We start from the raw sequence: 21,464 nt of genomic DNA on the forward strand, positions 1-21,464 counted from the left end.
TTAAATGGTCTAGTCAAGAGGCGGCAGCTTAAAATATAGGAAACAAAATAATTTTTAAAAAAATGAGAAGTGACTTAAATTATAAGAAACTAAATAATTTTAAAGAAATGAGAAGTGACTTAAAATATAAGAAACAAAATATTTTTTAAAAAAAATAAGAAATGCTCCAATAGTATGAGCATTATTAGTTATGGTGCACCTAATTTCTGTTGCGCAGCACACCAACAACGCAGTGAACCGAGATCTAATCTCCGGTCTCACCCATAAACGATAAACAAGAAGAAATATAAACTAGAAATAAAATCAAAGCATACCAAGCAAACCACAAGACAACATATACGTGGAAAAACCCTAAACAAGGGTAAAAAACTTCGACGTAAAACTTCTACTATGAAGAAAACGAAGATTACAAGCAATATACTAACATTTTCTCTTTAGATGAATAGAGAAAGTCCTTTGCCTACACTTTAGAATTTCCTAGAAAAGCCCTAGGAATCCCTATTTATAGTTTAGGCAACTTCCCTTTCGCACCCTTGCGAAACCGTCTTAAAATTCCGCAGTCCGCAGTAAATCCACAAAACGAATTTGTGTAACCTCGACTGGTCGAGCATGGGCCTCAACCAGTCGAACACCACGGACCAAAAATCAATATTCATCGCTGGACTTTGAGTCGAGCTAGCCCTCGACAAGTCGAGTGGCACTGCCCAGATGTGGCTCCACATCTCAACAATCTCCCACTTGGAGATACATCATCATAATCCTTCGTCTTCTATATCCAGAGTGTACCACCTCCCCGTCTTCAAACCTGAAGACCAATCAAAGCTGAACAGAGCTTCAGCTTCTCCCATGTGACCACCTTAGTTAGCATATCCACAGGATTCTCACTTATATAAATCTTCTCCAGAGCAATCGATCCATTTTCCAGTAACGAACGTATGAAGTGATATCTGATGTCAATATGCTTAGTCCTTGAATGAAAGGCTGAATTGTTAGTCAAGTGCATTGCACTCTAACTGTCACTGTACAGCTTGCAATCTAATTGTTTCTTACCTAACTCTTCCATGAAACCTTGCATCTATACCATCTCCTTGCATGCTTATGTACCTGCAACATACTCTGCTTCCATTGTACTGATAGATACTATCTTCTGTAATTGAGAGACCCAACTGGCTGCAGCACTACCCAGAGTAAAGACATGGCCTGTAGTGCTTCTTCTGCTGTCGATATCTCCTGCCAAATCTTAATCTACATAACCTTGTAGCTTGATTTCTGATCCTCCAAAGCACAACCCTACATCCGCAGTACCTACCAGGTATCTGAGGATCCACTTCACAGCTTCCCAATGTTCCTTCCTGGGGTTATTTATAAACCTGCTAACAACTCTCACTGCTTGAGCAATGTCTGGCCTTGTGCTCACAATAACATGCATGAGACTCCTAATAGCTTACGTGTATAGGACTTTAGCCATGTAGTCTCGTTCCTCATATGTCTTCGCACCTTGCTCCTTAGAAAGCTTGAAGTGGTTGGCTAATGGAGTGCTAACCGGCTTAACACCTCCCATATTGAATCGATCAAGTACCTTGGGTATGTACGTACTCTGCCTATGACAAAACTAATTTCTTGTTTTCCCTGTCATGTTTTATCCTCATGCATAGGATTTGTTTTACAACTCCTAAATCCTTCATGACAAATTCTCTAAACAGTTGTCTTTTGAGATTTGAGATGTCCCTCATGCTTGATCCGACCATAAGCATATCATCAACATACAGAAGAAGGATGATGTATGACGTATCAAACTTCTTCAAATAGCAACAGTGGTCTGTATGACATCTCCTAAAACCGTTTCCCGACGTGAAACTGTCGAACTTCTTGTACCACTGCTTTGGGGCCTGCTTTAGGCCTATAAACTATTCTTTAGTCTACACACATTGTTCTCCTTTCCTGGTACCACGTATCCTGTCAGCTGATGCATATATATCTCTTCTTTAAGGTCCTCATGAAGAAAGGTTGTCTTAACATCTAGCTACTCTAAATCTAAGTCCTATGTAGCCACTATACTCAAGACCATGCGAATCGTAGACATTTTCACCACATATGAAAATATTTCAGTGAAGTCAATACCTGCCTTTTGTTAGAACCGTTTCACAACCAATCTAACTTGTGCCGTTTTGAGCCATCATGCTCCTCCTTCAGTCTGTAAACTCACTTGTTATGAAGAGCTTTCTTACCCTTAGGTAGAGTGACTAGCTCCCATATACGATTAGACTCAAGAGAGTCCATCTCATCATCCACGGCCTGCTTCCACTTAACCCATGTATCTGACTGTAATGCCTCTTCAAAACACTTCATTTCACCATTATCTGTCAGCAGTAGATAATGTAAGGAGGGTGAGTATCAGACTATGGGTCTCCTCTCCCGAGTAGACCTCCTCACAACCAGTGTCTGCGGCTCTACCTCACTATGCTCGTATGCACATTCATCATGTGGCATTGTAACACCCGTGTCCATTAACTCTTCCATCTCTATGAATTCTTTCTCATCGGCCTTATTTTGCTGCACACTGTCCTTATGCATCACTTTTTCATTGAAGACTACGTCTTTGCTTCTGATGATTTTTCTGTTCTCTGTATCCCAAAAATGGTAGTCAAAATCATGCTACCCGTAGTCTATAAACGTACACTTCTTGGACTTCACATCCAGCTTGTTTCTGTGCTTTGCATCAAAGTGAACATATGAAGTGCAACCAAACACTCTGAGACGTGTAAGGTTCACTATTTCCCAGTCTACGTTTCTTCTGGTAGCCCACCATCCAATGGTGATGAGGGACTTCTATTGATGAGATATGCAGCAGTATTCACAACATCTACCCAAAACGTGTTAGGCAATCCTGCATGTAACCTTATGCTCCTAGCGCGCTCGAAAATGGTTATGCTAATGCGCTCAGCCACACCATTTTGCTACGGTGTCTTTGGAATCATTTTCTGATGTTTAATTTCATTTGCTGTACAATACTCTCCAAACCTCTTATCACAGTATTCTCCCCCATAATCTAATCTGAGACATTTTACTATTTTACCTACTCGTTTTCTACCATTACTTTCCACTTCTTAAATACATCAAATACATCAAATTTATACTTTAAGAAATAGACCCACAGTTTTCTACTAACATCATCAATAAAAGAAACAAAATAATGTGAGCCACCAAGACATGATACTTGTGTCGGTCCCCACACATCAGTGTGTACAAGCTCCAACAGATGCATCTTTGGAGTGCATCCTATTTTCTTGAAGCTCGCCCTCTTCTGCTTACCATACACGCAGTTCTCACAGAATTCTAAGTCAATAGACTTTAGCCCTGATAGCTTCCCTTTTGACAATATCACTTTCATGCATTTCTCACTTATATGTCCCAACCTCTAATGCCATAATTACCCATTCACTCTAGTTGACGCAACTGCGAGTGAACTATATATACAATCTTGAAGTCACTTGCAAAGTACCTTCCTTCTTACTTTGAGATATCACCAAAGCATCTTTTGTGATCTTCCATGAATCACTAGTGAATGTCGTCATATATCCGGTATCGGCCAACTGTCCCACTGAGATCAGGTTCCATTTCAAACTCAGTATATGTCTAACATCCTTCAATTTCAAAGTCGTTCCGTCTTTCTAATTTATATGAACATCTCTCTTTTAAACAATACTGCACAGCTCATCATCACCCAAGTAGACTCTCCCGAAATCACCTGACACATAATCACGCAGAACTTTCTTACACGAAGTGGCATGAAACGAAGCACTCAAGTTTATGACCCAAGACTCATTACTTGCATCAAGAGACAAGATCAATGCCTCTGTATCACTCTCCTCAGATAGATTCACTGAATCTTTCCAGCCTTGAGAGCTTCATCCTTGTTTCTTAAGTGCCTTTCAATCATGTATCATGTGCCCCTTCTTCCCGCAATGCCAACACCCGTTTTTATCTTTCTGTCTCTCGGACTTCTTCCTCGACTTAAAACGTCCGTGTTTATTGCCTCCTTTATTCAACGATCTTCCTCTTCCTTCAACGTTTAGAGCATTCCTGAATCCCTTGAAACTCCTGATGCCTTTCTTCTAAATTCTTCGTTGAGAATGAGACCGGTCACATCATCGAATTTCAGCTTTGTCGATCTTGAAGAATTGCTCACAGCAATCACCAAACCATCTCAGTTGTCTGGAAAACTGGACAAGATCAATAACGCCCTGACCTCATCTTCAAAAATAATGCCAACGGATTCCAATTGGCTCGTGACTATATTGAACTCGTTTAGTGCTCAGCCACGCTCCCACCATCTGACATCTTCATGTTGAATAGTTGTTTCATAAAATGAACTTTATTGGATGCTGAGGGTTTTTCATACATCGTAATTAGGGCTTCCATTAATTCTTTTGTGGTTTTCACCTTGGATATATTGAAGACAGCGCTCTTAGACAAAGAGAGTTGGATCGTTCCTAAAGTCTTCCGACCCAATAAAAACTATTGATCATCTGTCATCTTCTCTGGTTTCTTCTCTTTTTCTCCTAGAGGAATATAGAGGTCCTTCTGATACAGATAATCCTCCATCTGCATCTTTCAGAAGGTAAAATTTGAACCATCAAACTTTTCAATTCTAGTCTTCCCTTCTTCCTTCATCGCTCCCACTTGAACTAAACTAATAGCTCTGATACCAGTTGTTGCACAGCACACCAATAATGCAGTGAACTGAGATTAAATCTCCAGTCTCACCCACAAACGATAAACAAGAAGAAATATAAACTAGAAATAAAATCAAAGCATACTAAGCAAACCACAAGACAACATATACGTGGAAAAACCCCAACAAGGGTAAAAAACCATGGTGCAAAACTTCCACCATGAAGAAAACGAAGATTACAAGCAATATACTAACCTTTTCCATTTAGATGAATAGAGAAAACTCTTTGTCCACACCTTAAAATTCCCTAGAAAAGCCTTAGGAACCCCTATTTATAATTTAGGTAACTTTCCTTTCGCATCTTTGCAAAACCATCTCAAAATTCCGCTGTCCGCAACAAATCCACAAAAACAAATCTGTGTAACGTCGATTGGTTGAGCAGTCTCCTCGACTAGTCGAGCATGGCCTCGACCGGTCGAGCACCATAGACCAAAAATCAATATTCATCGCTGGACTTTGACTCGAGCCAGACCTCAACCAGTCGAGTGGGCCCCTCGACTGGGCAGCCCATTCGACTGGTCGAGTGGCGCTGCCCAGATGTGACTCCACATCTCAACAATTTCATCGGCTCACTTGGATAGTCTAATCGATTGATTTCAACTGTCTATTAGGTCTAGAACAAATGTTGTGTACCACCGTGGAAAAAATGCTCTTAGAAAACTGGAGTAGGTGGGCAGGAAGAAGCCTGCAAACCAGAACTTAAGCCTAAGCTCATCTGGGCTCATGATGACCCAAACAAACAGGTTAGAGGTCACCCAGGTAGCCACATCATTACAAACAATTGAAATGATCCAAATTCACATGAAGCCCAACAGTGGTTGGATCAGCTTTCTTTTTGGGTGTCCAACTTCCATCTTGAGTAACACTTTTGAATAAGTTGGATATAGGGCTGTCAACAGGCTGGGCCTGGGGTTTTCTCCTGCCCAGATCGATTTTGAAGTGTTCGGGCTGGGCGTGACGGGCCAGGTCTATTCAAAATTGCAATTTTGTATGGCCCAGCCCATGGACAGCCCTAGTTGGATGCCATGGGCATACCCAGGTGGACCGCACACGCAGCATTTGTAGAATAAGCTTATTCAGCAACTTGCAAAGGAACTTCCTTCTTAAAAACCATGGTCCCTACTTAAAAATAATACCACAGGAGATTTGCTAGCCTCACCACATGTATTAACGTGGCACGCGAGTTTGACATCCAAAGCTATCCTTGTAGAAGGTCTGACTATATAAATGCTTGCAATCAAAACTCAGCTTGCTCCACTCATTAGGTGAACCACTTTATTAGAAATAGTTAGACATCTTGGAAGACTTTGAGCTAGTTTCTCCAGCTATACATTTGTTTCATAAGTTGTGGCGAACCTGATGAGTTGACTAACCTGATTCATGGGCCAGGATCTCAACCTAGTTTCACACTCGCACCTGGTGGCATGTCCATAAGTTGATTTACATACAGTTGTTAAGCTTGGGGAAGGTGGTATTCGATAATGAATGAGGTCTGGCATTCTAGCTTTGGTTACCAAGAAAAGATATCATACAATGAGCTTGAGATCTTCTATTCTGGCTAACCTAACGAAAAAAGGGTATAATACAATGATAGGACGGTCAGCAAATGCGGCCAATGAAGTAGTTACCTTGTTTTGACTGTCTGCATAGAATCAGTAAAACTGCAACTGGGATTGGCCATTTCAATGATGATGTAGAGGCAAGACTGGTTTGTCTCAAGTTGGCCTCTACAAATAGAGAGACATGCAACATGAACTCAAGAGAAAGAAGGCTTTTATCTGAATTTCTTTCCTGTGAGGGAAAAGAGTGAGGAAAGATGGCCATTGCTGAATCTGTTGTCGAGCTCCTTCTCCAAAAACTTGTTGACCAGCTCATTCAAGAAGCCATTTTCTTACGTGGGGTTCGTGATCAAGTCGAATGGCTCGAGGCAGAATTTAGGTGGATGCAATGCTTCTTGAAAGATGCGGATTCCAACAAAGAGGGAGATGGAAGAGTGAAGAACTGGGTGCAGGATGTGAAAGATGTTGCGTATGATGCTGAGGACCTCATCGACACCTTTGTCTTCAAGATAGCAAACTTGAAACGAAGAGGATTTGTGGGCCGCATTAGAAGGTATGCTTTCATCTTCAATGAGTTGATAACTCTCCATAAGGTGGGCTCGGAGATCGAGCGGATAAAGAACAAAATCCGTACGATCTCCGAAAGTAGGTCAACTTATGGAATTGAAAATATAAGCCAGGGAGTAGGATCTAGCTCCCAAGACTGGAGGCTCACATCTCCTCTTGCTCAAGAACCAGATTTTGTTGGCTTTGAGAAAGATTTGGAGACATTGGTGGCCCGATTGATGGAAGGCAAGCCGCGCCGTTGTGTTGTTTCTGTAGTCGGAATGGGTGGTCTCGGTAAGACCACTCTTACCAAGAAAATTTATAACAACACCCGTGTTGAGAAACATTTTCACTCTAGCGCGTGGATTTCCATATCGCAAGAGTATGCTGTGAGAGATCTTCTGCAAAACATCATAAATTGCTATATGGTGCTCTCAGAAGAAGAGCTGAAAAAGATGAACATTTTTCAGCTGAGGCATAAAATTTCCCAGTATTTGCAAGATAAAAGATACTTGATTGTATTAGATGATATATGGACAAACGAAGCTTGGGATGATCTCAAGGATGCTTTCCCAGATATGAATAATGGAAGTAGGGTCATGTTCACCACGCGCTACGAAGATGTAGCTTTAAATGCAGATGCACAAAGCCCACCATATGAATTACGATTTTTAGAAACAGATGAGAGCTGGGAACTCTTTTGTAAGAAAACATTCCCTGGACAAGGTATCGGTTGCCCTCAGGATTTGGAGAAGTCGGGAAGAGAGATTGTGGAAAAATGCCATGGTCTACCTCTTGCGATTATAGTCATTGGAGGGCTCTTATCAAGGAAAGAACCAAGGGAGTGGGATAATGTACGAAAGAGCATTAGTTGGCAATTTGTCGAAGGACAACCCCAAATCTCTAGAATATTATCTTTAAGTTACAGAGATCTGCCCTATCACTTGAAACCATGTTTTCTCTACTTGGGGGTTTTTCCAGAAGACTATAAGTTCCGTGCTAAGAAACTAATTCAATTGTGGGTCGCAGAAGGATTACTGCAGAGAAGAGGGGATGAAACACTAGAAGAAGTGGGTGAAGATTGTCTGAAAGAGTTGATTCAACGAAGTATGATTCAACTTGCTAATAGAAGTTCAAGTGGGGGTATTAAAAGTTGCCTTATTCATGATCTTTTGCAGGATCTTTCCATATCAGAAGCAAAGGAAGAAAAGTTTCTCCAAATTCAGCATGAGAATGTGGATGCTCTATCGACATCTATGGCCCGTCGACTTGCAATTCACCATAATGCTTTAAGTGAGTACACTTCCTTAAAATCTTCCACTCCATGCCTTCGATCTGTGTTGATCTACACCCAAGTTGTTGATAGGCTCGAAAGGAAACAAGAGATGTTTCTTTACAGAGGCTTTAAATTGCTCAGGGTGTTAGATTTAAATAAGGTAGCAATACAAAAGCTACCGAATGAGATAGGTGCACTGATCCACTTGAGGTACCTTGGGTGTACCAGGAGTCGATTAGAAAGGCTTCCATCATCTATAGGAAATCTTCAAAATTTGCAAACACTAATTGTAACAACTTATAATGGCATTCTCAAGATACCGAGCAAAATGGAGAAGATGCAACAGTTAAGACATTTCCAACTGAAGAGCCCATATGAAGTGGGGGCTTACCAGGAAGTTACAGGTGTGATAGAAGGGCATCCACGACTGGACCGGATTAGTAACCTCCAGACTCTATCATGTGTAAAGGCTGGTGAATGGATGCATGGTTGCTTGGGAAAGCTCACCAATCTTAGAAAACTAGGTATATGTTTAGATAATGAAGGAGCCTATGCTGAGGTATTTTATGAATTCATTGTCAAGTTCGACTGCCTGCAGTCCTTGCGTGTGGAGGGAAAGAAATTCCCATTGAATTTCCCTTTTCCACGTCTTCCCATGTTAAGTAAGTTGCGTTTGAAAGGAAAGTTAGAGAAGCTACCTGAGTTTACTGAATTCCCAAAAAACCTCACCAAGCTCACCTTGTTGTTCTCTGAATTAAAGCAAGACCCACTGGCGACATTGGAGACACTGAAAAACCTTCGCATTCTCAAGCTACGTGACTCTTCATTCCTTGGAGTGGAGATGGCTTGTACTGCACAAGGGTTTCCTCGACTCGAAGCCTTACACTTTCGAGGGTTACATGAATTAGAGGAGTGGAGAGTGGAGGAAGGAGCTATGCCAAGTCTTTTACATTTACATATCAATGGATGCCTTAATTTGGAGAAGCTTCCAGAAGGACTGCAACATGTTACAACCCTCAAGATATTGGAGTTGTGGAACATGCCCGATGAATTCAAAGAAAGGCTTCGAGAAGACGGGTGAGGATTGGCATAAGGTTCAGCACATACCCTTCATCAACATAAGAGGTACAGAGAGAACATTCAAAGCACTTGCACCTCCTCTCCTTGCGAGAGGTACATTGGTGAGACTTCTTTCCCTCTTCATTTTTATTTACCTGTTAATCGATACTTGAAGTTCATATAATCATATCATTTTATTTTTATTTATTTATTTATTTATTTTATTTTTTTGTAACTTTGAAAAAATAGTCTCATGAATTTTAAATTCTAGTAATATTATCTAAGTAATTTATTCTTTTAGATGCTTTAAATTCTTACTATGAAAATTTACTGCTAGCTTCTCCATTCCTTTTATAGTTTGTAACCATGCATCGTAAAGAAGACAGTATTCTATAAATTTGTAGTGTTTGATTTTTTATTTATTTATTTTTTAAAATATGGAAATAAGCATGTTAACTGTTTAAAGAAATGCTTCAACCAAAAACCTTTTTTGGATGAAACCATGCTAGCGGTCCTCCGGTTTGACACGTGCAAGTCGCTGTATGTTGGATGAAACTACTGTATCACCCTTCTAGTTGACCCTTCTTTAGTGGATCATTGTATAAATTCACATTGATTTGACAATTTTATATGTTTGGTCAGTAACTTTTCCTTTTTAAATGTGGATTGTAGACCATTTTTTTGTTTGAAGGCCATTCATCGGATGGTCAGCATCATATTATCAGTTCAATTTTTTAACAATGTTCAGTCACAATAGGGCCTACCAAAAGGATTGTTGGACAATCAAGCATGCAACACTGTGGCTTATGTACTTCTATTTTGCTGATTAGTTGCTTTAGTATGAATAGTTGCAGATCATTTTTAGGCTTAAACAAAATATTTAATTTGCAGTCTCTTGATTGTATGGGTGATGCTACTGGGCATGTTTGAGGCAATTGATAAGAAAATTCACACATATGCATGATCAAGCTGCTCATCAGGTAGAGGCCACTATATAACTTCCCTTGCGCAAAATTCAGGCCATCTGATATGCCATACATGTATGTTAAATGCTGACCATCCATTTCATTTCCATACAATTGGCTCACCTAATTTGTGTCCAAGCTGATTCTTGGATCAAGGCATAAGCTGTGGGTGAGGTTTTCTTAGCCCACATGTGTGGAGAATTTCCCAACCAAATGGAGCCACATGCACCAATGTGGCATATGGTGTGAGATAAGAGCTTTCCATCAAGTGGACCACACTTTTTAGAACTTCTGGCTCAAAAAATGTGTTTCACTGCTTTTGTTTGTTTGTCTCTTGTTTTAGAACTTCTGGCTTAAAAATTAAGTCTTTCTTTTTGTTTTGTTTTAATAAAGCATCACCTTTCAAAATAAAAATAAAAATTAAGTGTTTCATTCCTCAGGTGGACCACCCTTTACAAAACAAATGGATATTCAGAAAAAGCAGTATTAACCATCCATTTCCTTTCTATATTGTGCCCAACTTTATAAGTGAAAACTCTGATTCTTGCACGCAAATCATCTGATGGAAAGCTGGGATCTCACACACATTTCATATTGGCATGTGCAGTTGCATGTGGATGGTCACAAATCCACGTGTGCAGACTTTACTCTGTTTTAGGTTTACTTCATATGGTTTTTGACTTGTTTGATCCCATAATATAGTTGGCATTGCAGCATGTATTATGTTCAATGTTTTTGGACTTGTTTGTATTCAATCCATGCTTTAAAGCCATAGTGGATGAATATAGTAATTTCACATCCTGAGGTTGAAATTGATTCATGTTGGTAATATTCCTACAATTTTAAATGTTCTCTATTTGTTATGACCCAAGAAAATCTAATTTGGGAGTACCTTGCCATCCAATCTTTGGCCATCTTTGTCACAGGCAATTGATGTATTATTTTTGGAACTGTCTTTTGTAGGACATTGATCGACAGAAAAGGAGCTTCAATTTGTAAGATTTTTGGAGCATCTTCCATCTATGACAGAGCCTATCAAATCAAAGCTTGGATCTCATAACTAATAGCCCCACCTGTAATGCTCGTCAAGATGCTTTGACCGAAGGCACTAGGAACTTATGCTTCCTGTTTTATCCATGATTAGTTTTTAAAGTTAGGTATATGCTTCGACTTTTTTTATATGTATAGATTTAAGCAACCAAATTCTAGTATATAACTTTTTAGTTTTAATCACAGATTTGATTTCGAGATATATTTCTCGCAGCAGAGATTGTGATGACCTACACGTGCAAAGTGACTAGACATGAAGAATGGTGGAATGGTGACTGGATGGTGACAAGATGTTTTGATGATATTTTTTAATTGTAACTTGAGGATTTATGTATTCTTTGTTATAGATCTTTCAAAAGGTACCAAGTGCTAATATTCATTATATGTTTTGTACTTCAATTCGCACAAACACTTCATTTAACATTCGATTTATTTCATTGTATGCATTTTCTGCTTGTAATATGTTAGTTGCAAATTGAAATAGGAAGCAATTTCTTTACAGTGCAGGCCTAGCAGGGCTTCCATATTTTTTCTTTTTTTTCCTTTTCTTTATATAGCATAATACTCTGCATAACTAATGAGTTTCTACAGTGAGCCCAGATTTTCATTTTTGCACAATTGGGCCCCTTGGCTCAAGGATATTTATCGTTGATATGATGGCAAATGTTCCTAGTCATTGTTTCTATGGCCTTCTCTTCATTGAATGTAGGGTGTTGTAACATATCTTTCTTAATTAATTGTCTATCTGCTGGCATCTAATTGAAGGATTATGTGTTTGGTTTCAGAAGAACAAGGTGGGGCTGTGTTTTGTCTCTGCTTGGGGATATTTGGGTTTGGATTCAGAAAGCTGATGGGTTGTTAGATTGGATTCAGTGAGGAATCAGCTTTGGTGTTGTCAAATGGCTCAGGTAGATGTCAGATGTCTAGGGTGCTGAGTTGATCCACCTGGATGTTGGCAGCTCTATCTGCTGCGTGTGTGAGCAAGTTGTGGGCTGGTGGGTATGACGAGAGGCAGCCGCTGTGCTATTTTGCCTGCTCTGGCTGTTGTTTGCAAGGCTGGTGGCAATTGGTGGCAGTGTGGCTAGTGTGTTTTGTTGACATTGAATGCCTAAAAAAAGCGAGCATTATACCAAAATCGTCATTTAGGAACGGTTTTAAACCGTTCCTAAATGCTTTAGGAACGGTTTAATACCGTTCCTAAATGAGGTGTCGCAGAAAATCAGGAACGGTTCAGAACCGTTTTGGGTGATGTTTTAGGAACGGTTTTAAACCGTTCTGGTGCCAACGGTCACATTTCAGGCAATTTTAGAAACGGTTTTGAATGCTTATTAATGTTACCGACGGTAAGATTTTAGGATGGAGTTTTAATAACAATTTTAAACCCCTTTATTCATTGTATGAGAGAGAGAGTGGGGTATGCAATCTACTTGTATTATATGACAGATAATTACACAAATAGAAGAAAAAGACAATAGAATGATTCACACACATAATAATCTTCTAACTACAGAGACTGTAGTAGCAACTAATAACTGTCTTTGTAGCTAACCAATCAATATAAAATCCACCAGCCACATCCATCCAACTGTCCACCGATCTACTTCAACGTCCTGTCCCTCCATCAATATACCCCACCCAAGATAAGTATAAAATACAACATACAAGATCTGCCATTCCCAATTTTTTTAATTCCATTTATGTCCTTCTCTGCTCCTGGAATCTTCTCAGTACCCTTCCAAGGAAACATCAAATGCATCCTTCATACCGGCCAACCCCTCTTTGAGGGCGGCGTACACAAACTTCGGTATATACTCGATTATCTTATCTTTCATCCTCTTCACTCTTTCCTCTCCCAGCCCTTCCAAAACGGCTCGAATTGAGGTTCTGTTGTTCACAGCCCTTCTATCACCTCACGGCTGTACCTATAAACGTGTTGAAGGAAACTAAACGTGTCAAAAGCACATATGGACATATATCTAACCATAAGGAAATTAGATTTGTGTGCTTTACTTATAAAGGCTGTTCTCTGATAACTCTGGGCTCTTCAACTCTGGCATCACTCCTTCCATCAACAAAGAGATAGACATGACTTTATTTTTAGATGCTAATTAAAAGAAACTGAAAGGAAGAGATGGAAGAAGAGAAGCATACCTTCACCTTGCTATGATCTTGTAAACAGGCTCCCCGTAGAGAAACTTAAAATCCAAGGATAGCAAGCGTTTCTCTAGGATCATACAGTAGTGGTGATTGTCCAAGATCATGCGCAACACGAACCCCTATAGTTTCTGGATTAAATATAAAGAATAACATTCCAGGCCTTTGATGCAGTAGGAATTGTCCAAGATCTCTGCTTAAGAAATGGACACTGAAAAGCTTCTGCAAGTCCCTTTCGCCTTTCATATCTATGCCGACCAGTTTTCTCACATTAATTCTGGCACCATCTAAACCAACAAGTATATGGCAGTGGATGTTTCTCTGTCGCTTTTTCCCTTAAGAAAGGAAGCACCTACCATGACACCATGAGCAGTGCGATCAATTGATATGCATTCATGACCCATCAAAATCTCCCTTTCCCATGTGGAACCTTTGTTTGGGACTTGTGACCCATCACAGGTATAAACATGAAAGTTTAGTTTTTCTAGCTGCTTGAGCAGCAATCTGGTAAGCTTGTGCTATGAGAAGTGTGCAACAGAAACTGGGCTGACTACTCGTTCAAAATCTGCAGAAGAGGAATGCAGCAGGGTGAGTTTCTCAACCATCCATCTTTAACAACCACGTTCAGGAAATAGCTTAAATGCTATGAGCTTGCTATGGCCACTCAGTGGAGTAGAAGTCCAACTTTCCCCTCCTCTGGAACAAAAGTCACACCAATCTGGTCATTAGGTGGCACATGTCATGTTGAATGTGGACCTACTTGATTCTTTTTAAGCGTCCATTGTTAACAATGTGTGGCCAGACCACTTGATTTTTTTTTTCACAGCAAATCTCTCTTATATAGATACATGAAAATTGGCAACAACAATGCAGTGTTAGCCAAACTGGTAGAGTTATGTGTTTGCACAAAGAATCCTTGTTATCCATAGTAGTAAAGTCTTTGTAATTTGTTGTTACGTGTTTCTTCTTTCAGAAAATTAGTTGCATGCTTTCATTAACATATAATATTTTTGAGTATTTTGATTCACGAAGACCTTCCAAAGTTCAATCAAGCATTGATGTTCTGTATTCTCAAATTAGAGTGAACCAAATATAGAAACATCTGTTAATTGATAATTGACAGAAAAAAAAAAAAAAAAAAAGAGTATCATTGTTGTTGTTTAAGTAATCAAGAGAATGTAGCCCATATAAACCAAAATAAGAACTAGTAGTCTTGCTTACCAGTCGTGCAACCACTGGCATAAAGGAAGAGAACAACCTAGATGGCAACATACATAGCAGGGGTGTTTGAAGATTTCAAATATGATTTGGTTGAAGCACAAGGTGCTGGCAAAGCAGCAAGAAATCGGTCCTTGTAGCTGAAAATCAACATTATTATTCAATTACATTCAGATGAAAGATTACAAAAAATTGCATACATCACAGCAGGCTGACAGGCAAGCATGAGTGATTTATGTTTGTTCACATCTTATATAAGGGTGAACTCCCTCACATAGACAATGAGAACACCAAAAAATAATAATAATAAATAAATAAATAAATAAAACAAGGAGATATCCAAGAGGTGAATCATCACACATGTGCCAACATGACACATTTATGTGACATCCTTCATCAGGTTGATCCCACCAATAACATTCCAGGCACAAAATAATGCTGGTCTACTTATTGATGGGCCATGGAATCTAGACTGCTAGTCATTTTCTTTCAGATGGTCCATATTCACCACATGCAGTGGCTAACCACTAACCAGATAAGTGGACCAACATGACTTTAGGTCAGCACCCTGTTTTACATAGGCCACTTCAAGCATTGGCAATCCAGCATGCTAAGAGCCCGAATCCATCGATCCATTATCGAATCAAACAGCTAAATAAATGGTTGCAAGACTAATATTCTTCTGAGATTTATATGTAAATGCCTAAATTGACTCACAATGCAACTTATTGCTTGTACCTGAAAGTACTAACAAAAGAATGGCAGTAAAAGCAGATAAAAATAGATCAAATCATCAACTTGAAACATCTATTTGACATGCCTCACCTTGGATTGCTAATCATTCTAAAGAAATGCTTTTGTCACACGATGATAAACATATACAAACATTTTCCAGACATTTAAAATTATTTTCATGTACCTGAAATCTAAATCTTTGACAGAGGCATGGGCATCAGGCTGATCAAGAAGGACTTCCATACTAGCCACTTGAAAACTCTTAAATGACCATCCTACATTCAACAAAGCTGAAGCGTAACATACCACATTGAAGATTAATCACATTCAACTTAATCTATGCATTCAGACTAAAAATAATGGGATGATGATTTTGCATACACATGCACACAACCAGCTTGCTACATGCTTAAATGCAAGATTGGACATAAAAATAAACTGGCCAAAGACCCACTTATCACGAACAGGCCCTTCTTAACCATGAACTTTTTGATAGTATCACCTTTTAAACATGGAGATGTTCTGACAAACTGGGCCATAAAGTTCAGATGTGACAATCATCACCACAGACAAATCAAAGAAAAACATGAAAAGATGGCATCTTTACAACAAATTCCAGGGAAAAAAGAACTCTAATGGCAGACATGCTAATGTACAATGTTTTGGTGACTAGACATGTGACATACAAAACCATCATCAATGATCCAACGTAGATTGTCCTGATTATAACACTGAAGCACAATGAAAGATAATTGAATACATACTGATATGTTTTTGGGCAAGGAATTGAACCCATTTTTTGAAGCTTTAAGCAGGTATTGCAATTAGCTTCAAGACTTCTGTGAATATGACAGAGAAAAGCAAAGAATAGTAAATCATGAAGGTCATTACCAACATGATGTGAAAGCAATTGTATTTCATAAACACCTACCCTTTGATTGATTCCAATCAACAAGCCTTCGCATATCCACTTTCTCATTATCCTATAAATGTTATCATTAACAAACTATTACTGATTTTCTACTAAAAAGAAACAAAAAAAAAAAGAAAAAAGAAAAAAAAAGAGAAGAAGATTGAGAAAGAAATCATATTGTATGGCATATAAACATCAAGACAGAGCCTAGGAAGGTTTCAACGGTAGGAATTCCTTTTCCCACTATTTCATCTTGTATGGCCCACTATTTCAATGGTAGGAATTCCTTTTCCCACCAGCCACTTGCGTCAGGGGCCGTAGCCAATCCGTTTCCCATACCTGCTCGTCTCTGGGGACGCGGATTTCCTGCGAAAGGCCTTCGCAGAAGTTCCTGCGCTGGGATGCAAGGTGGGGAAATCCAACCCATCCATCCAATTTTCGAGCTCATTTTAGGACATGTGATAAAAAATTAGGAGGATCCAAAACTCAACTGGGCCATACAAGATGAAATAGTGCAAAAAGGAATTCCTACCGTTGAAACCTTCCTAGGCTCCGTCTTGATGTTTATATGTCATCCAAACTGTTTTCTACTATTTGTTGATTTGAGCAGGAATTCAGTTGTATTCTATTAATTTTCTGTTGTAGGTTGTTGGGTTAGTTGTCTTAGTAACTAATCAAAGATCTTTAGCAACTAATCATTATGATTAGTTAAGAGGCTGAGATTAGTGGGATTAGTTAAAGAATTACAAGAATTGTAGGACTTCTTTCCCCGCATTGAGATCAGTTTTGGAATTTTCTAATAGAAAATGACAGAGTTAGAGAAAGAAAGATAAAACTCTTAATCCTTCTTATATTTGAAAGGTGTGAATTGTCAAATCACAATCCAAAACCCCAAAAACTCCTTAAATCCCCTTCCCTTCTCCTCTTCTCTGTGGGATTAATATTCTAGTTTCCTATCGGTTTAAGTTTATTCGGGATTTTATTACATACAAAAGCTTGTATATGATCCAATCTAATTTATAATATACTAACTAACGAGTCATTAATGTTTTTAACCTAAAATGCATTTCTACTTTGATTGGAAATAAAATTTAATGAGGATGAAATTCATTCCAACTAAAGAAGAAATGTATTCCAACCATAGATGAACCTTGTCCCAGCTCCAATTGAAGCATGTATAAGCAGCAAGCGAACTTGCTTGTCCCACTATAACATACATAGCTCAGAGGATACAAAAAATCAAGAAAGGATTGGAGAGATTGCAATTACCAGGCTATTGCAGTTGATGCATCTCTGATTCAGAGGAAGTTTCATCAAACGTTTGATAATCTTCTCATTCTGCTCCTCTTCCTTCCTACTGCTCATTTTCTGCAATGGAATTGAAGAATCCGACCGAAAAAAAAAAAAACCCAGAGATTTCATATTTTCAGGCCGGTGATCAATGGATTGGACAGTTGTGCTCAAAATCTGAGATTTCTAAGGGGATTTAGGGTTCAGATTCGAATGCAGGGTTTGAGAGCGAGAGAGAATGTGTGATCAAATGAGAGAGGAAATTAGAAAAAATCAACATTCTGAGTAAAAACAGGACGAAACCTCTCGCATTCGCCTTTCAAAATGAGATTTCTCACGGAAACAGGCAAAAACCGAGCAATGCAGTTACAAAATCCTAAAAATCGCTCCACAAGGTAACCTCAAAGAAAGAAAAACCGCGAGATTCGAAGTTCCAAAAAGCAGAAAACGTTGAGAAAATCGTCAGTAAGAAGCTTCTAGACTTCTCATCTCAGATAAGAAGATCTTTTTTTTCTTTTTGTTTTTTCCAAACGAACCCTGAACAAGCATTTATTGCAAGATTCATACAATCACAAAGATGAAAACCCAACAAACACCACATATCTAACTCAAAATGCGATCAATCACAAATATATTGGAAAATCCCTAATCTCAACAAAAGAAAGAAAAAAAAAACATTTGTAAACCATCAGATTCCGCCATAGACCAATCGCAACAAAAAGCCTAACCTGACCACGCCCAACACTGCTGTCGCCGAAACCCTAACCGGATTAACGGAACCGGTGGTGGGTGATGATGATCATTTGGGGGTAACGATGGGGGGCGTGCCAACGGGAGGGATTTCTTCCGCTTTTAGACGGTAGAGATTGAAGGATCTGAGCCTTTCTAAAACGGAGGAGGTGCGGGCAAGCTGGGGTTTGGGGTTCTTTTCTTCCTTTTGGGAGGAAGGGAAGGAAATGGTGCTGATGACGACATTGATGAGGATGAAGAGAACGGTAGGGATGAACCAGCTGTGCATGGAATCCCAGATGGACGGCAGTGATTCTTCAAGCATTATTATTATTTTTTTAAAATTTCTAGATGCTGGAGATGATTTTTCCTTTTCTTCTTTTGCTCTGGAGAAGAAGAAAGGGGTCTGAGACAACTGCTGTTGCAGAGATCCTTTTTCTCCTGACCTAATCAACTTGGTGGCCGTACGAATGTTTCAAACGGTGGTCACCCAATCCCCTCATTTCCTTCCGTGAGGCCCACTTGAATTTTCGATCCAACTCAATCTTATCCTAATGTTCTAAAATGATCTCTCAAAACAAATGCACGGTATAGATCTCTCACAAACATCATGGTGGGCCTGATCTTAATTAAGTGTTTAGAAATGTGCCCCATCTCTGTACTTGAGTACGGTTCGAAACCGTTTTGCATCAGAAAGGGCTTAAAACCGTTTCTGAACCAAAACTATAGCCGTTCCAGAACAGCAATTTTGGTGTAGTGGAGAGAAGCTCTTAGATTTGCTTCCTACTCTGCTGTGTAGAGGGAAGCTCTACTGCCCTCTGTTGTTTTACATGTTTGGGAGTTGATTTTGTTTGTCAGGAGTCCTAAAGGTGGTGAGTTGAAGAGTGGTTGCAACTGGTTTGGCAGGGCCTGGTTGGATATTGTCATGATACTGAGGTCGGTCCTTGTTGAATGTGATAGTGCTAATGACAAGCAGTCCAGTGGAATTCTGATGTATGCCCCTCAAGTTTCTGGTCTCTTCCTTGCAGGAGCTGTGCTGTTCAGGCAGCCAGTCCAGATTCTGTTTGAGAGTTTTGCTAGTCAAGGCCTGTTGTAGGTGGGCACTCTTTCACCATCAGTCCTCTGGGACTGTCCACTGGGGAAGGCTTTGTTAGTTGTTGGGCTAGCAGCATCTGATGTAGGGGTAGCTGCTTTGGGAGATTCAGCCAGCTCTTTTTGTTTCTACTAGTAGCTGTATGTTAGCTTGTTGGAAGTGGGATTTTGGTTGTGTTCTTGTTAATGGTTTTAGGCTGGCCTGATTTCAGTTCTTTTTTTTCTTTCTTTTTTCTGGTGAAGCGGGGTCGTGCTGGTGGCCTATGATAGGTGGTTGGTTAGTGTTTTATTGTGGCTCTGGGTTGTTTTTGTTCTTATTCTGTGGTTGTGAATTTGTGAAATTATACAATCTTCTTTTCTTTCATGGAGCCCACCCGAAGGGTTGTACATCCTTTGTTTTTCACACACACACCCCCCTCTAAATTTGTGAATGAGATCAACACCATTAAAGACAGATTTGAGAATCATCAGAGGTAACCAACACTTTAGATGGGTTCCCTGGGAAAACTGTTCAAACATGAATTAGATGGCATACATAAAAATATGCAGTGTTTTACATTCTAGAATAAGACAAATGGGAATCAGTCATGCAGGGAGTAAAAATCTAACAAGTCCTGATGAACAGTTAGTTTGTCGGAAAGGGCTGAATGTGGGTTAATTGAGATGAATAGAATACCTAGAAACCGGTAATCTTCTTTGGATGTGCCTCCTTGGTTTGAATGTCTATTTGCACTCTCTGAAGAAGCTTACAATCAGAGTCATGACTTGGGTATTGTTAAAAGTAGATTGCTCCAGACATCAGTACTCAAACAGCCACAAACAAGTACATAGAAAACTGATAAAAATAAAAGAAATGGAAATGTCACTTACAGAAAATACAATATGAATAGCAAATAATCTCGCGGTGTATTTTCAAATTCATATAATCCCTGCAGAGAAACCAACAAAAGTTGCATCAGGTCAGACTATGCAGAAAAACAAAGGCACCCAAAGAAAACAAGCAGGGAAACCAAATTCCCTGACATATCCCCTTCTGATCTGCTGCATTCCATACAGGCAGGACCCTCCTTTCATTGATCGAGACCGTTCATCCGGTGGACCATGTTGTGAATGGGGCTACATGCAAGAAAAAAAAAATCCACCAGTAATTAATTAAATGTTTGTTTTTAGGTGAATTGTGGATCAGTGCCACTGAGGTGCACATTTGATGAAATCGAAAGGAAACAACCAGTAGTGTAGGGTCCCACCTTAAACCCCACAAGACTGTAGAAAAAGTATACCAAGCACCTTGACATTCAAGGCCGCAAAAGAAGTAATTAGAGATTTCGAATTCTCAAATCAGTAATTAGGAATTTTAAGTCTCAAATCGGGCAATTAGGGATTTCGAATTCTCAAATCAACAATTAGAGATTTCGATTTTCAAATGAGAAATTACTGATTTCAATTCCCAAATTGGTAATTCGGGATTTGGATTCCCAAATCAAGCGATGAGGATTTCAACACCCAAATGTCTATCCATTTTTTCAACTCATCTTAGGGCAAAATGGGGCAGATCAAAATCTCAGGTGGACCACACCACAGGAAATAGTGGTGAAAAACAGCTACCTCTAGAAACTTCTTGGGATCCACAAAAGTTTCGTATCAAGTTGATGTTTGTGTTGTCTCTTCATCTAATCCTGTGACCTTATCAACTAGTCGGATGGCAAATAAATGTTACAGTGGGCCCTAGGGAGTTTTTAATGGTGGACGTTCAATCAACAATGTTTTCTTGTGGTGTGGTCCGCCTGAGATTTGGATCTACCTCATTGTTAACCTCATGCCGTTAAATGATATGAAAAAAATGGATGGACGGCGTGGATAAAACACATAAATCATGGTTGGGCCCACAGCACCGACCAGTTCCGAATCCGAGTCCCCTTTTATCGACGCAGCAGCCCCCACCGCCCTTTTCTCGACGAAGAGAGAGAGAGAGAGAGAGATGGGAGGAGCTGCTGTATAGAGATGAAATTCGAATTTTTCGACCGTTAGCCTGTAAAGTGAAATCCACCCCTCCCTCCTTTGAATGCTCTTCCACTCCAAACCCAACCTTCTTCAATACCTCACCTTTGCATCTCTTAAACAATGCACTCAAATTCATGCACAG

The 21,464-nt window shown here is 39.5% G+C and overlaps 1 protein-coding gene across 6 annotated transcripts; it reads left to right on the forward strand.

Annotated features, from left to right (window-relative positions):
* The first annotated feature begins 6,070 nt into the window (after positions 1–6,070).
* LOC131258110 (disease resistance RPP8-like protein 3) lies at positions 6,071–12,185 on the forward strand. Of its 6 annotated transcripts, XM_058259179.1 has the most exons (4): positions 6,072–9,297; positions 11,104–11,297; positions 11,377–11,472; positions 11,979–12,185. In XM_058259179.1, the coding sequence occupies exon 1, from the start codon at positions 6,552–6,554 to the stop codon at positions 9,195–9,197; it is 2,646 nt and encodes an 881-aa protein (XP_058115162.1). In that variant the 5' UTR covers positions 6,072–6,551; the 3' UTR covers positions 9,198–9,297; positions 11,104–11,297; positions 11,377–11,472; positions 11,979–12,185. The 6 variants fall into 6 exon arrangements, with proteins under 6 accessions (XP_058115165.1, XP_058115162.1, XP_058115161.1 ...); XM_058259178.1 differs by having other exon boundaries at positions 11,104–11,472; XM_058259177.1 differs by lacking the exon at positions 11,979–12,185 and having other exon boundaries at positions 11,377–11,689.
* Positions 12,186–21,464: the final 9,279 nt, after the last annotated feature.

Source organism: Magnolia sinica, chromosome 10, assembly GCF_029962835.1.
Source record: "Magnolia sinica isolate HGM2019 chromosome 10, MsV1, whole genome shotgun sequence".
Classification (NCBI taxonomy): domain Eukaryota; kingdom Viridiplantae; phylum Streptophyta; class Magnoliopsida; order Magnoliales; family Magnoliaceae; genus Magnolia; species Magnolia sinica.

What these genes read in the sequence shown, in the direction of transcription:
- LOC131258110 (XM_058259182.1), top strand. Translation starts at nt 6,552, where the DNA reads ATGGCCATTGCTGAATCTGTTGTCGAGCTCCTTCTCCAAAAACTTGTT.